Here is a 14182-nt window from a genome sequence, read left to right on the forward strand (position 1 = left end):
CCTGAAGACACTGTCACTGTAACAGCACTTAAAAAGTAGACACCAAACACTGTGGAAAAGCCATGGAAAATTATAGGTCTACTAAGTAACAAGAAAACTGAGAGCATGATGAAAGCAAACCGCGGAGTTGTAACCAACAGAAAAAGTCACATGGTGCCATCAAGTAAGCTGATCGATTGGACAGAGTACCACCGATAAACATTGTCCACAGTCATCTGCCAGGCCGCTGAGGATACTCCAATCTATGAAGTGAAATGATAAAATGTTTGATGGAAAGTAAACCATATGAACTCTGTTATCTACTAATGAGAAACCATGAATTCAGTCAGAACAAATCATTGAATTTACAGGGTTGCCACATCAAGCTGGACAAGGACAACATGTACTATATGAACATATTGACTTACCTATGTTAGCCTTTCCTTTTAATTTCCACTGTAGATATAGTCCTAACCACATGCAATGTGTCAAGAATTCAACATTTTGTCTGTCCGCACCAGATTTGGCACACAGAAACGTTTTAGTAGCAAAGCCATTCAGAAGCGCAGAATTGTGCACCGCACTCCCAGCCAAGTGCACATGGTTATAATCGAATGAATAAATATTAAACATCATTTATATTATTAAAAGTATATGCTGAGTAACTGATGTTGTTGGTCCACACACAGTTGTAATATTGATGTTTATACTGTATGTTTGGTAGATATTCTGTTTTATTTTTATTTTTTATTTCAAGAACCGAGATAACTTTCAATATTGCAATAAAGGTCATGGAAAATGCTATTCAAACTCACATTGGTAACATTTAGCACTGAATTAAACATAAGCAGCATCTGAGCTGATCATTATCATAGTAGTCTTAAGCTTTTGTTCAAATGAAATATTGCAGAAATAGAAACCTTTGCTAAAGTAGACACCCTTCTTCTGAGCTAACTGAGCTGGGGCATGCTGGGGTATTGGCTTCCCTCTCAGCTCTCTCTCTCTCTCTCTCTCTCTCTCTCTCTCTCTCTCTCTCTCTTTCTTTCTGTGAATGTGTCTCTCTGTCCCAAGTACTGCAAAGAACCAGGTGTTAAAAATTTGCATATTCTTATTTAGACCTACTTTTCAGCCGCTGACTCCTTAACATGCTCTCACTCCATGACGGCCATTTGACAATGCCAGGTTATGAAGCCGTTTCTAAAGCTTTGTGAATTTAGCGAACCATAGTGAGAGCAATTATCTAAAAATGGCAATAACATGAAACATCGATAATGGAGAGCTTTCCCTGGAGTGGCCGGCTGACCAAAATTACCCCAAGAGCGCAGCAACGACTCATCCAAGAGGTCACAAAAGATCCCACAACAACATCCAAAGATTCCAAATGACTCCACCATAAGAAAGAGACAGGGCAAAAATGGTTTGTATGGCAGAATTTCAAGACAAAAAACACTAATGAGCAAAAAGAGCATAAAGACTCCTCTCAGTTTAGAATTTATTTTATTCCTATAATCCCACATAAACTTCATGATGCACTACTTTGAAAAAATGCTAATATTTTTGTCTTTTTGATTTAAACCTATCTAAGTGGAAATAATTACTGTTTTGTTTAAAAGCAAAAAAATAAATAAATAAATAAATATATATATATATATATATATATATATATATATATATATATATATATATATATATATATATATATATATATATATATATATATATATATATATATATATATATATATATATATATATATATAAAATCACCCTTGTGTATTACTTTGCCCACATACAGCGACAAGCAGAGGACACTCTACAGTTTGAAATATATTCCTGCTGTCGGACAACATAATGTTCTTTTGAGGCTGTAGTTGTTTAGATTGCAACTATGCAGTTTATTTGTAAGGATAGTGCCTATTTTAAAATATTTAATTTCGGAGCAGCGGATTCATCGGCCGCCATCAGCCTGAACAGACTAAAGAAAGTGACGGTTGACGTTCCGCCACAAGATGGCGACAGAGATCGCATAATAAGTCCTTAGGAGAGAAAAACAGCATTTTCTCAGTGTAAATTCCAGTCTACAGTAGAACAAATCATTATAAATCAGGTAAGTGACATTCTAAGTCGATCTCTCTCTTTTGTATTCCGTATTGCTCGGTTTACACCACAGAAACTGGTAATGTTTGATTTGCTCTGGCTTTTTCGGAGTTAATTATGAAATCCCGATTGCAACAGAAATACTGGGAAATCTCTGTAGATTGATGGCATTTTATGCCGTTCAGCATTATAATCTTGAAGTGTCAGCAAAATCACCTGTTTTGTAGTCACTTTAGACATTACACTAGAGAATCATTCAAATACTAGCTCTAAAGTGACGTTGGTGAAGAAGTAACTGCTGACATCAGCTGCAGATTGAAATGAATGGTGGAAGAAAGTAGTTCCTCATACAAAAGGATTTTTAGCCTCGGTGTTTGATTTTCTTTTTTATATACACGATTATGCCGTTGAACTCTTGTATACCACACTCGTAGCAGTGCGATGTGGCTGTCGTCACTGGTGGGGACCAATGTTCCATTGACCAATTCAATGTTATGTCATTGTAAGGTTTAATTGTGTATTTTATAAACATATACACTACCAGTCAAAAGTTTGGGGGTCAGTATGATTTTTTAATGTTTTAAAATAAGCTTCTTCTGCCTCCCAAAGCTGCATTTATTTAATTAAAAATACAGTACAAATTGTGAAATGTTATTGCATTATAAAATATCTGCTCAGTAGTAGTTTATAATTTAATTTAATCATTTATTTCAGTTATTTTAAAGATGAATTCTTCATTATTCCAGTCTTCAGAGTCTGGTCATGATCTTTCAGAAATCACTCTAATATTAATAATAATAATTATTATTATTATTATGAATGGTGATTATAGTAATTAAAGCAATAATGACTGGAGTAATAGTTTCATTTGAAACTACATATAAGAAAGCAGTTTTTTTAAATTGTAATAAATATTTAACATTATAACATTTACATTAAAAAAATGCCACCTTGATGAACAGAATAATTTTCTTAAAAAAAAAAACATGAAAAAAATTAAATAAAACTGATCCCAAACTTTTGACCGATAGTGTATATCAAAATAAAGAACAATGTTGCTGGTGAATGGCAGCTTTAAAAAAGTGCTGGCTGGGAAAGAGTTAAGGAATTAATTAATTAAACTGACTGCACTATTGATCATTTCTCATAAGGAAATTACAAAGCGGAAGTTTTTTATTATTATCGCCTTTGAGTTAAACATGAATGACTGGTTAATCAGTGCTGTTTTGGTTTTCAGTGCATTCCTTCATTATGTCACCTGTTTATCAGCTTTCAGCAGTAGAGCCTGTGCAGTGCCAGTTCTAGCTAAACTATAACCATGAAGTTAAGGATATATGCAAGTCAAGGATATATATTTTTGTTTCAAATCTTCAAAATTGTAGGTACATAGGTGCACTGTAAGACCCAACAGTCAACTTAATCTAATGAAATTAGTTTTATTAACTCAAAATTGACTGAAAGTTAATTCTACTCATTTAAAAAGTGTTTTGAACTCAGTGTTGAAGGTAATGAGATAAGTAAACACCTCATTACTTAAACTTAAATGGAGTAAGTTCACCGTACTCATATAGATAATTTTTTAACTCAAAAGGTTTAGTTTCCTCAAATGGTTTGAGTTGCCTTAACTTATAAGTTTTACAGTACTCCGTTGGTTTGAGTTCTCTTCATTTATTGAGTTTTACTGTGCTCAAATTGCTTCGTTTACTCAGATGGATTAAGTTCACAGTACTCATTAGGATTAGTTTTTGAATTAAATTGTTTTTTGCAATCGGTTTTCTCAAATAGTTTGAGTTACCTTAACTTTTTGGGTTTTACAGTGAGATATACGTGATGGTTGACATCTAGAGTGATGTACTTTTCTGACACATTGTCACGTTTTTTTATTATATATATATTATATATTATTTAAAATGTATATGTCTTATATAAGATTTGTAAATTACATTTTTTGGCCACAAATGTCTAGCCAAAATCACTTACATTTTTTTTTTCACTTATATTCGATAATAGTCATCACAAAGTTATCTTCTTGTTGGAAATGTTCAAATCTATGTTAAAAAGTTTTTAAAGGCCATGAATATAACTTTGAACCATACCTTTTAAACCATAATAAAATTATTAAATTAGCCATTAAATTTAACAATAATATGTTATATATATTATAATGATAACATAATACTAGATTTTCCTTCAATTTAGTTGCTTATTTATCAGGGATTGCCACAGCGTAATAAACTGCCAACCTGGGGTGCTTTTCCGAAAACCATGGTTAGCCAACTAAGGTCACAAGTTCCTTCGTAACAAACATAGTTTATTGATTTGGTGTTTCCAAAATTCATTGTTCCAACGAACATTCGCAAACTGTGTCGCAAACTTGTATGCTTGCAACTACACCTCTGGAGCTGTAGTTAGAAAGAGTTCCTGGCTGTGTTCTGTTCCCAGTTATCCCCCTATGCCCTATTCGTTTAGAACATTCTAACATTTAAACTTAGTTCTTTTTTAAAAAGCATTAAAGTCATCTCTCTTAGATGTAATTTGCGTTCAAAGTATTTTTACAGTTCAGTTTTAACGATCTTCATGTTTACAATTGTTTCCTTCGCAGTGCACTTTGAAAACATTGATTTCATTTTGAACACAGCCGTGTGTCGTGACGAAATCTAAAGGTGACCTATTATTTAAAAGCAGAATTTATGTTACATAAAGCTTGTGAAAACAAAAAAACATAGTATACGTTAATGCTTTTAATTTATAGTAGGTAGGTATATCAGTACTGTATATGGCATGGGCCTTTTGGTTAGAACATTTCTGCAGTGGTTTGCATATGTCAAATTGTAAAAGTAGACTTTAATTTTTTTTTAATAAATAAACAATATCCTACTTAATAATAATAATAATCGTCATCATTAATATCAATATTATTATTAAAGTATATATTTTTTATTTCCTAATAAATAATAAATATTAAATTTCATTTCTTAAAAAAACCTTATTATTTATTTATTTATTTATTTATATGATTTATATATGAGATTAGAATACGTGTTAGCTTTTGTAAGTGATTTTATGTTTTAGAATAGAACATGTAATGTTCTCAATAATATCTGTAAGGGAAACATTGGCCCTATATCTGCCATTCACATATATTTCAATTAATATGAAAAACGAGTGCATGTTTTTACAAAAAATAATATTGGATTTTTTTTAAATGCATGTGCATGTAAAACAATATCATTTGCACAAATAAATGATGTGGTTCTTCTCTAAAGAAGTTGTTATTCCACCCTGTTTAGAGCATCATTATAGGCGTTTTACTTTATAACTAATGTGGTTCAAACGATGGATCTGCGACAGAGAAGCTATGGGTTTTGGGATTTTGTCACTACATCGGTCTTGGTCTTTTCCCAAACGATGCATCGTACTATGATAGTTCAGCCGCGAGTTCAATAGTCGCTTTGGGAAACGCACTCATGGAATATTTAAAATAAAATAAGAACTTGGCTTCAAGCCTGTCATAGCCACACTAGTTTATTTTTGAATACCAGGTGACAGTGTAACAAAGTACTTATAGTCGTTGAGTATAATGTTATCTGTTGTTTCTCAATCTTGTTGTTGTTTAAAAGTTTTCTAAATTAAAACTAAATTTTACTCAAGTACGTGGCTAGATAGGATGGAGTATCTAGCCACAATAAGGTGGGACGGCAAAGATGAGGCGTTGACTTCAAGCATGCAAGTCATTGAACTTTTGTAACCATGGGAATGAATTACATATTGCCAAATGTTTTTGGGGCACCACACCAAATCATTAATCTCAAGTGTTCTAATGACTTTCATGGTCACATATGTATAAAATCCAGAATCTGTAGGGAGTGTGCCGAACGATGCTTCTGACGCCCTGAGGCTTTTACAACATCCTCCCCACAAACTGCGTTGATGCTTCGAAGCTTCTGACATCGTGCTCAACTTCGCCTTCTGGTGGTCAGTAAACCTTTCTTCACCCACTGTTTCAAGATGTTTTGTTCAATGTTATGTCATTGTAAGGTTTATTTGTGTATTTTATAAACATATACACTACCAGTCAAAAGTTTTGGGGTCATAAGTATTTTTAAATGTTTTCAAATAAGCTTCTCTTTCTCACCAAGGCTGCATTTATTTCATCAAAAATACAGTACAAATTTTAAAATTGTGAAATGTTATTGCATTATAAAATATCTGTTCAATAGTAGTTTATAATTTAATTTGATCATTTATTCTAGTGATTTTAAAGATGAATTCTTAATTATTCCAGTCTTCAGAGTTTGGTCATGATCCTTCAGAAATCACTCTATTATTATTATTATTATTATTATTATTATTATTATTATTATTATTATTATTATTATTAATGGTAATAGTGATAAAAGCAATAATGATAATGATTTTATTGATCATTTAATTTGAAAGTACAAACAATAAGAAAGCAGTTTTTTAAAATTGTAATAAATATTTTAACAATTTAACAACATTTTTTTAACATTTAATAAATGTCGTCTTGATGAACAGAATAATTTTCTTTAAAAAAAAAAACATGAAAAAAATTAAATAAAACTGACCCCAAACTGGCCGGTAGTGTACATGTTTAACAAGATGGCGGCATGTGTGTGTTTTATTGTTTTATTTTTTATTTAAAATTTCATATTTTTTCACAACATAAAAAGATTTTCTGTTCATCATTTGTACCGATGTACAGTTTATATTCTTTTAAAAAAAATTGAACAGTAGTAGAGAGAAGGTGTAGCGTGAGACGATCGACAAAGATTCCACAAATTCTGAACACCCACACAGCGAGTCACGCTATGTGTTGATGCACTGCCCATTTGGCTTTTGATACTGATTTATTGCACTGTTTTTGTGTTTCTTATAAACGATCACAAACATAAACATTCAAACATTATTGTTTTTCATTTTAATATTGATTAACAATACTGCACAACTTAAAAAAGAATTCTACGTACATATGGCCATGACATACAAATATAAATATTGTAAGTAATTAGCAGTAAATGGATTGCAAGCACAAGACACAATCAATGCCTTTCAGTGAGGTGATGAAGTTTCATTTCAACATGTGACACTCATTTCCAACAATGCTCAGAAACACTTGTTTTAAAGTAAGTGTGCATAAGTGTGTCAAAAACCTGAAATGTGTGTCGATGCTCGGTGTCGAGCTACCCATGTCTACCTATAGGCATGCAGACTGGATCTACAAACATTTCTGAACTAATGGGACACTTTCAGGAGCTCAGTGAACTCAAACGTGCTACCATGATAGGTTGCCAGTACCACCCGTGTAATAAATCCATTCATGTAATTTTCTCACTACTAAATATTCCTAAGTTTTGGTTTGGCAGTTGTCAGGAAAATGGTTGCCTACCTGCCTGACTGTATTGAGCTAAATGTATAGGGATTATATATGGGATTGTAAAGGGAAATGGGGAATTTGGGGTGGGATTTTTTGGTCTTGGATCCTTAGCTTCCAGTGAAAGAAATTCCTAATGCGTCAACCAAGCTCTTTGGACAATTTCATGCCCCCAACTATTTAGGAATTGGCCCGCACAGAGTCCTGAATTCAACCCGACTGAACAACTCTGGGATAATTTAGAGTAGAAACATCAGTGTCCGACCCCACAAATGCAAAATTTAATTAGATTAATTCCTGAACCTTGTGAAAATCCTTCCAGAAGTGTTGAAGCTGTCAAAAAATCGGTTACAGAATTTAGACAAATCTATTAAGAATATTTTCTATATAAAGCTGTCTTTGTCATCTCACTTTACATGCTTTCCAATTTGTATGGCATGTTTAACGGGACAGTCAAAAATACATTATTCACCTAAAAAAAAAGGGTTGAGAAATTTTTATTGCTGACATTACATTTAATTACTTCTGTTTTAATGGGCTTAATTGCAGAAATAAAGTTTGTTCATTCATTTTCTATTCGGCTTAGTCCCTTTATTAGTCTGGATTTGCCACAGCGGAATGAACTGCCAACTTATCCAGCATTTGTTTTATGCAGCGGATGCCCTTCCAGCTGCAACCCATCACTGGGAAACACATACACACTTATTCACACACACATAAACAACACACAATTTAGCCTACCCAAGTCACCTATACTGCATGTCTTTGGACTGTGGGGGAGACCAGAGCACCCGGAGGAAACCCACGTAAACATGGGGAGAACATGCGAACTCCACACAGAAACGCCAACTGACCCAGCCGAGGCTCGAACCAGCGACCTTCTTGCTATGAGGCGACAGCGCTACCAACTGCGCCACTGCGTCGCCCCTAATAAGTTCTGTTGTAAATCAATATTTAAAACAGTTCCTGAAATCTGGTGAACTGCTTTTGTTTGTGTTTTTACTATTATAAATTACTGAAAATAAAATTTAACTTTTTAAAAATGTTTATGAAGTGTTTTAGGATCTGCATGAGCTGTTTTAATTTTAGTTATTTCTGCTGCTTGACATAACATGTTTTGACTTTTGCTATATTGAGTTAAGAAACAACTGCCTACATTTTGTAACCTAACTGATGAATACAACAAAAGGACTGTAGTTTTGCCATTGCAGTTTGCTAAAACAATGTAGTGTTTCTGCAGATAAGTTTGTTTTGTAAACACTAAAACTATCCCAGATTTCTGAGCAAGCTATTGTCTCAAATCAGAAAATACATAATAAATAAATGACTTGGCACATTTATATGTATTTTCTTTTTGAGTAAACAGCAAACTGTCTGATTTAGTTTCTCCTGATTTATGGAGAAATGGTACATCTTAATTACAATTTAAGATATTGTGCTTTAATTTCTGACATCATTCCTTCAAGAATTTTAAGTTGGTTATAGCAGAGGAATTGTTTTTGTTTTGGACTTATTTAAAAATGATGGCAATATTCTGGAATATGAGGAATTGATGACATTGTGTAATTTCCCTCTGCCAGCCAAACCTTCAATTGTGTTATAAAGAGTTTGTCACCAAGTTATGTGCATTTATTTCAAATGTTTCTTTACTTTAATGAGAGGAAAACAATTATGCCTAAACTTTTTTGGGATCTTTTTTGATAAAAAAATGTGACAACAGACATGTCAGATGATTGTTACATTACTCTGTATACCTCCTCAAGATGTTCATTTTTCTGGACCAATTTTACTGACAGCAAATGAAAGAGAACATGGTTATTACCTGAAAAGTTCAGCATATCCAACAAAATAAAGAGATACATTTTAAGATTTTGCATAATGTATCTCCTACAAATTTCCAAATTGCTAATTATTTTGATATATCTAATTTGTGTACCTTCTGCAGTATACACAAAGAAACTTTATTTCACTAATTCTGTAGTTGCATTCAGGTAAAACTTCTTTGGAACATTATTTTTTATTTATCGTCCTTATTTAAATATGATTTAAATGTGTCTATAAAAGATATATTTCTGTATTTCTCTGGTAATGATCATGCTCTCAATCTTATTGTTAATTTTTTGTCTTACACTGTAAATTGTTTTACACACAAAAATAAGTTCCTAAAAACAATACCTACATTTAATACTTTTCTTGCTGAAATTTTGTTCAATATTCAATCTCTTAAGCTTATTAATAATAAGACAAGTAAGTTTCTTAAAGCTTATGATTATTTTTTTTCTTAATGATTGAGGCTTTGGAAAGTTTTTTTTCTCTTCTTTCCTAATTTTTTGTTATTGTATTTTCTGTACAATGCAGTGATGTTATTTTTCTCGTATTCATTAAAAAAATAAACTTAATAAATGAATAAAAAAAGTTTAAAGAAGTAGCTGATCAGACTGGTTTAGCTGGTCTCACAGCCTGGTTAAACTAGTTCAGCTGGTTTCAACTGATCTCTCAGAGTCAGATTGTCTAAATTAGTCAAGCTGGTGTTCAGATTTTTTTACCTGGTCTCTCACCAGCATGAACAGTTAAAAAAAGTGGTCACACCCCCTTCAAAATCAGCTATGACTATTGGCTGGGATACCAAACCATCCCGATTAGCTTGACTGGTGTTAACTGTTAATCCAGGCCCTGTATTAGCAAGCGATAAACTGTAGCTTCATAAGCTAAGCTACAAGCTACTCATCAGGAAAAGTAGCTAAATTATTGACAAACTACACTTCTAAAAAATTAGCTAGCTTTACTACATTACTAAAAATGTAGTTACATTGAAGCTAAAGGCATATTACAAAAATATAAATGTCAGTTTTAAGTAGTCAAAGAACAAAACTGCAACAAAGGTAGCTTTGTGATTTGATTAAAGACCTCAATACTTGGTAACACTTTAACAACACTGTATCAGTCAATGTATTTACCAACATTAAAAAAATTTACAATAAGTTTATTGAAGTATTTATTCATCTTTGTTTACATTAGTTAACGGAAATAAGGTTGTTCGTAGTTCATGCTAACTCACGGTGCATTAACAACTAACAAGCATGGATTTGGATTTTAATAAAGCATTAGTAAATGTTAATGAATGCTGTACAAGTATTGTTTATTGTTAGTTCATGTTGGCAAATAACTACATTAGCATTAACTAAACCTATCGTGACTTTATGGATTGAATTTCATCCGTTGTTACTTGAAAAATATCATTTACAAAACATTAGGCAGACACGGTAGCTCAGTGGCTAGCACTGTTGCCTCACAGCAAGAAGGTCGCTGGTTCGAGCCTCGGCTGGGTCAGTTGGCATTCTGTGTGGAGTTTGCATGTTCTCCCTGTGTTGTGGATTTCCTCCGGGTGTTCCGGTTTCCCACACAGTCCAAAGACATGTTGTAGTGTATGAGTGTGAATGTGAGAGTGTATGGGTGTTTCCCAGTACTGGGTTGCAGCTGGAAGGGCATCCGCTGTGTAAAACATATGCTGGGTAAATTGGCAGTTTATTCCGTTGTGGCGACCCCTGATGAATATAGGGGACTCTCAGAGCAGCGCCTGCAAGAGGCGCGCCTGTTCTTTGCGCACACGCGGAGATGCGTCAGTTTGCTTTTTGGTTAAACACATTGCTTTCACCAGCGTTGGTTCGGTTGCACTTAGAGAATAACGTCTTTATTTCGGAATTACCACTCTTAATAAATACACTTGCATATGAAGTAAATCATATCTCAATGCATTTACTGGGGCACTGGAGATTTTCACTGGGGCACGTGCCCCAGTGAATTGGGTCTAGCGACGCCCCTGATAGGGACTAAAGGACGAAGGAAAGTATAGGGACGAAGGAAAATGAATGAATAAATGAAACATTAGTAACAAACAAACAAACAAACAAATAAATGTAAAACAATGAGAAGTGTGATTTTCCAATAGACGGTTGTATTAATACTGTATGTAGGCCTACTCTTGTGCTGTTGCAGGATCGCTGAATGGAATGTAACTGTTGTCAAGTTAATCCTCTTAAATGTAGCTACTGGAAAAGTTACATTGTATCATAAGTAGCTGTGCTGCTGTCAAATTACTGAAAAAATGTAGCTAAGCTAGCTGAGCTATTTATATAGCTACCGCTACTCCCTAACACTGTACACATGTGAGATATGAATTATTCCCAGCTTTATCTCCCTTCAAATCTCCCAGAAGGCACTTTGACTGACTGCCGAACCGTACACAAACCCGAGTTTTTGTTTTGTTATTATACCACTTCTCTGCCGCCAGAGGACGCTCTTTTACCTGACACACAATCTCAGAAAGTACCCCAGACTCTCATCTGCTCTGGGGATTCAATCACACGCTTTTGTTGATGAGAGATTACAGTAGTGAGAGCAGCACATAAAGTGTGCTGTTTGCGACCATCCGTTGTAGTTTTTAAGCGACAGTAACCGGGTGGACATCATTTGACTTATATGAACGTGACTGTGGCTGTGATCCGCTGCAACGTGGAGCGTCTCCAAACCGAACTGCGCATCGGTCTCTGGTCTGCGAGGAGGATCAACGCTGTTTTGGAGTGAAGGGTCAACGCAAAAGTCACGGATGTTTTGCCGAAATCAGACATCGAGGGCGACCGTAGCTCGAGGCTCCGCGCTGGAGATGGAGATCCGCCGGGGGAAGTTCAGACAGAGTGTTTTCATGGAGACCCCGCAGGTAAATGAAACCCCCTTCTGATCTGAGCACTGTCCAGAGGCTCTGCTGGACTTCGTACATGTGTTTGGGTGAAAGTCGGTCGTATCCTATGTTTACATTGTAAGTTTACGCTGTAACTTAACAGTGGAAGGGTTCGTCTTATATGTCTATTTTAAAGTAATTTTTTTTGGCCTACAATAAACTATAAGCAATAGTGCAATTTACCAAGGGCAGTAGTCGATGAGGATGCATTAATTAATCTGAAAAAGAACACACACACACACACACACACACACACACACACACATATATATATATATATATATATATATATATATATATATATATATATATATATATATATATATATATATATATATATATAGTTGTGGGCGTTGACATAGGAGTAGTTTATACAAGGTAACGGGACGTGTTTCTTTCAAACAGAATAAATGCTGTAATGCTTGAATGACGTGATGCTTTGTGTTTACAAGGTTTATTGTAGGCTTTAAGCGGCTGAAAATCACTTGAAACTAGTAGTTTGGCAAATCTTTGTAAATGCATTTCTTAAAAGTTTTAACTATTTATTGTTTAAAATACATATATACTTGTATGAATAATTAAAGATCCAATAATTACATATAAATCTAATATATTTTTGGTCAAAGAGATGAAGCTTACAAAAGTAATTTTATAAAGATATTTAAAAGCAAGAAAAATGCCTGCTCTAATGTTTCAAAAGATTTTGTGGAATTAAAGTGTCTGAACGTGGGTGGAATAATGTAAAACACTGCTGAAAATTTGTAAAGCCTGTCTGTTTAAAGGATTGTGGTAAAGCATGGCGATGTCATGGGTCTAGATCCTTAATAGTGTTTTAATGTTTCATCAAATGACTTCTAAATAAGCTTGACACTGTTTTATATTCTTACTCTGAATGTCATTTTAATGTTTTTTTTTTTAATCATGGCACAATTTGCTCAGAAAATATAAAAAATAAATAAATAAAGCCTTTATTCATCTTTTTTGATGCTTGAAAGAGTCTTTGACTGTCTCATACATGTATTGTATGTACGTAAATTATGTATATATCATAGATCCTGTTTTACATTAATGATCTTTATGAAAACTTATGAAAAAAATATGACACATAGTCACTTGTATTAAAGTTGTGTGATAATTATATGGTTACGCAGCCTGATCTCAAAAGGAAACGCAACTTCTTTATGATTTGTCAGTTTAGTGGCAAATATGGCTGGGCAATTTGGCCTAAAATCTAAATCTTGATTAAATGAATAATTTAACTCAATTACAATTAATAAATGATTATTTTATTTATTTTTTTACATTTCTTTTGGCCTCACAGTTTATTGACAAGTTTTGTAGAGTAAATATGCTGACATATTACAAGTAAGAGATTTCTGAATGAAGGGTGCATTACTTGATTTTAAAAAGGAAATGATAATAAATGTCATTATTTATTGAACAGCTACGCTGAACAACTGATATTAAAACACACATTGCCTAAAACCAACAGTCACTTTTTACCTATAAAAGTAAAAATAAATAACTTGCACTTTTGTAAACAAAATTATTTCTTTTCAATGTTTTTCATCAACGTGTAGTTATATTTTTTGAGAGGTGAGCAGGTATGCGACTACGAAAAGGCTGTGGTCCATATGTGCGCTCGACGCAGAAGTATAAATCCACCTTAATAACGCGGGGTCATGTGACTCCACACACAGTAGAGAAAGTAATTGAAAAAAATGACCTAGAAATGATCAATTATAGGTTCTGAATGTGAATGTTTATTGCCCAGCGCGTTCAGTGGTACGAAAGTTCAGTCGTACGAAAATGTAAGATTTTAAAAAGGAGGCGTGGCACCCAACCCCGCCCCTTAACCCAACCATCATTGGGGGATGAGCAAAGCGTACTAATTTGTACAAATGAGATCGTACAAATTCATACCAATTAGCCACTAAATCAAAACGACGCATTGCCGTGAGATTATGTTGGCTT

At 33.7% G+C, this 14182-nt stretch overlaps 1 protein-coding gene across 2 annotated transcripts in view; it reads left to right on the top strand.

The window, feature by feature from the left end:
• The first annotated feature begins 11840 nt into the window (after window positions 1–11840).
• rtkna (rhotekin a) overlaps window positions 11841–14182 on the top strand; it is a 164949-nt gene continuing 162607 nt past the window's right edge. Inside the window, exon 1 of one of the 2 annotated variants that reach the window (XM_056458194.1) lies at window positions 11841–12187. In XM_056458194.1, coding sequence (XP_056314169.1) covers window positions 12077–12187 — 111 coding nt within the window. In that variant the 5' untranslated portion in view covers window positions 11841–12076. The remainder of the gene's footprint in view (window positions 12188–14182) is intronic. The other variant, XM_056458191.1, reaches the window with a different exon arrangement.

This window comes from Danio aesculapii, chromosome 5 (genome assembly GCF_903798145.1).
Source record: "Danio aesculapii chromosome 5, fDanAes4.1, whole genome shotgun sequence".
Classification (NCBI taxonomy): domain Eukaryota; kingdom Metazoa; phylum Chordata; class Actinopteri; order Cypriniformes; family Danionidae; genus Danio; species Danio aesculapii.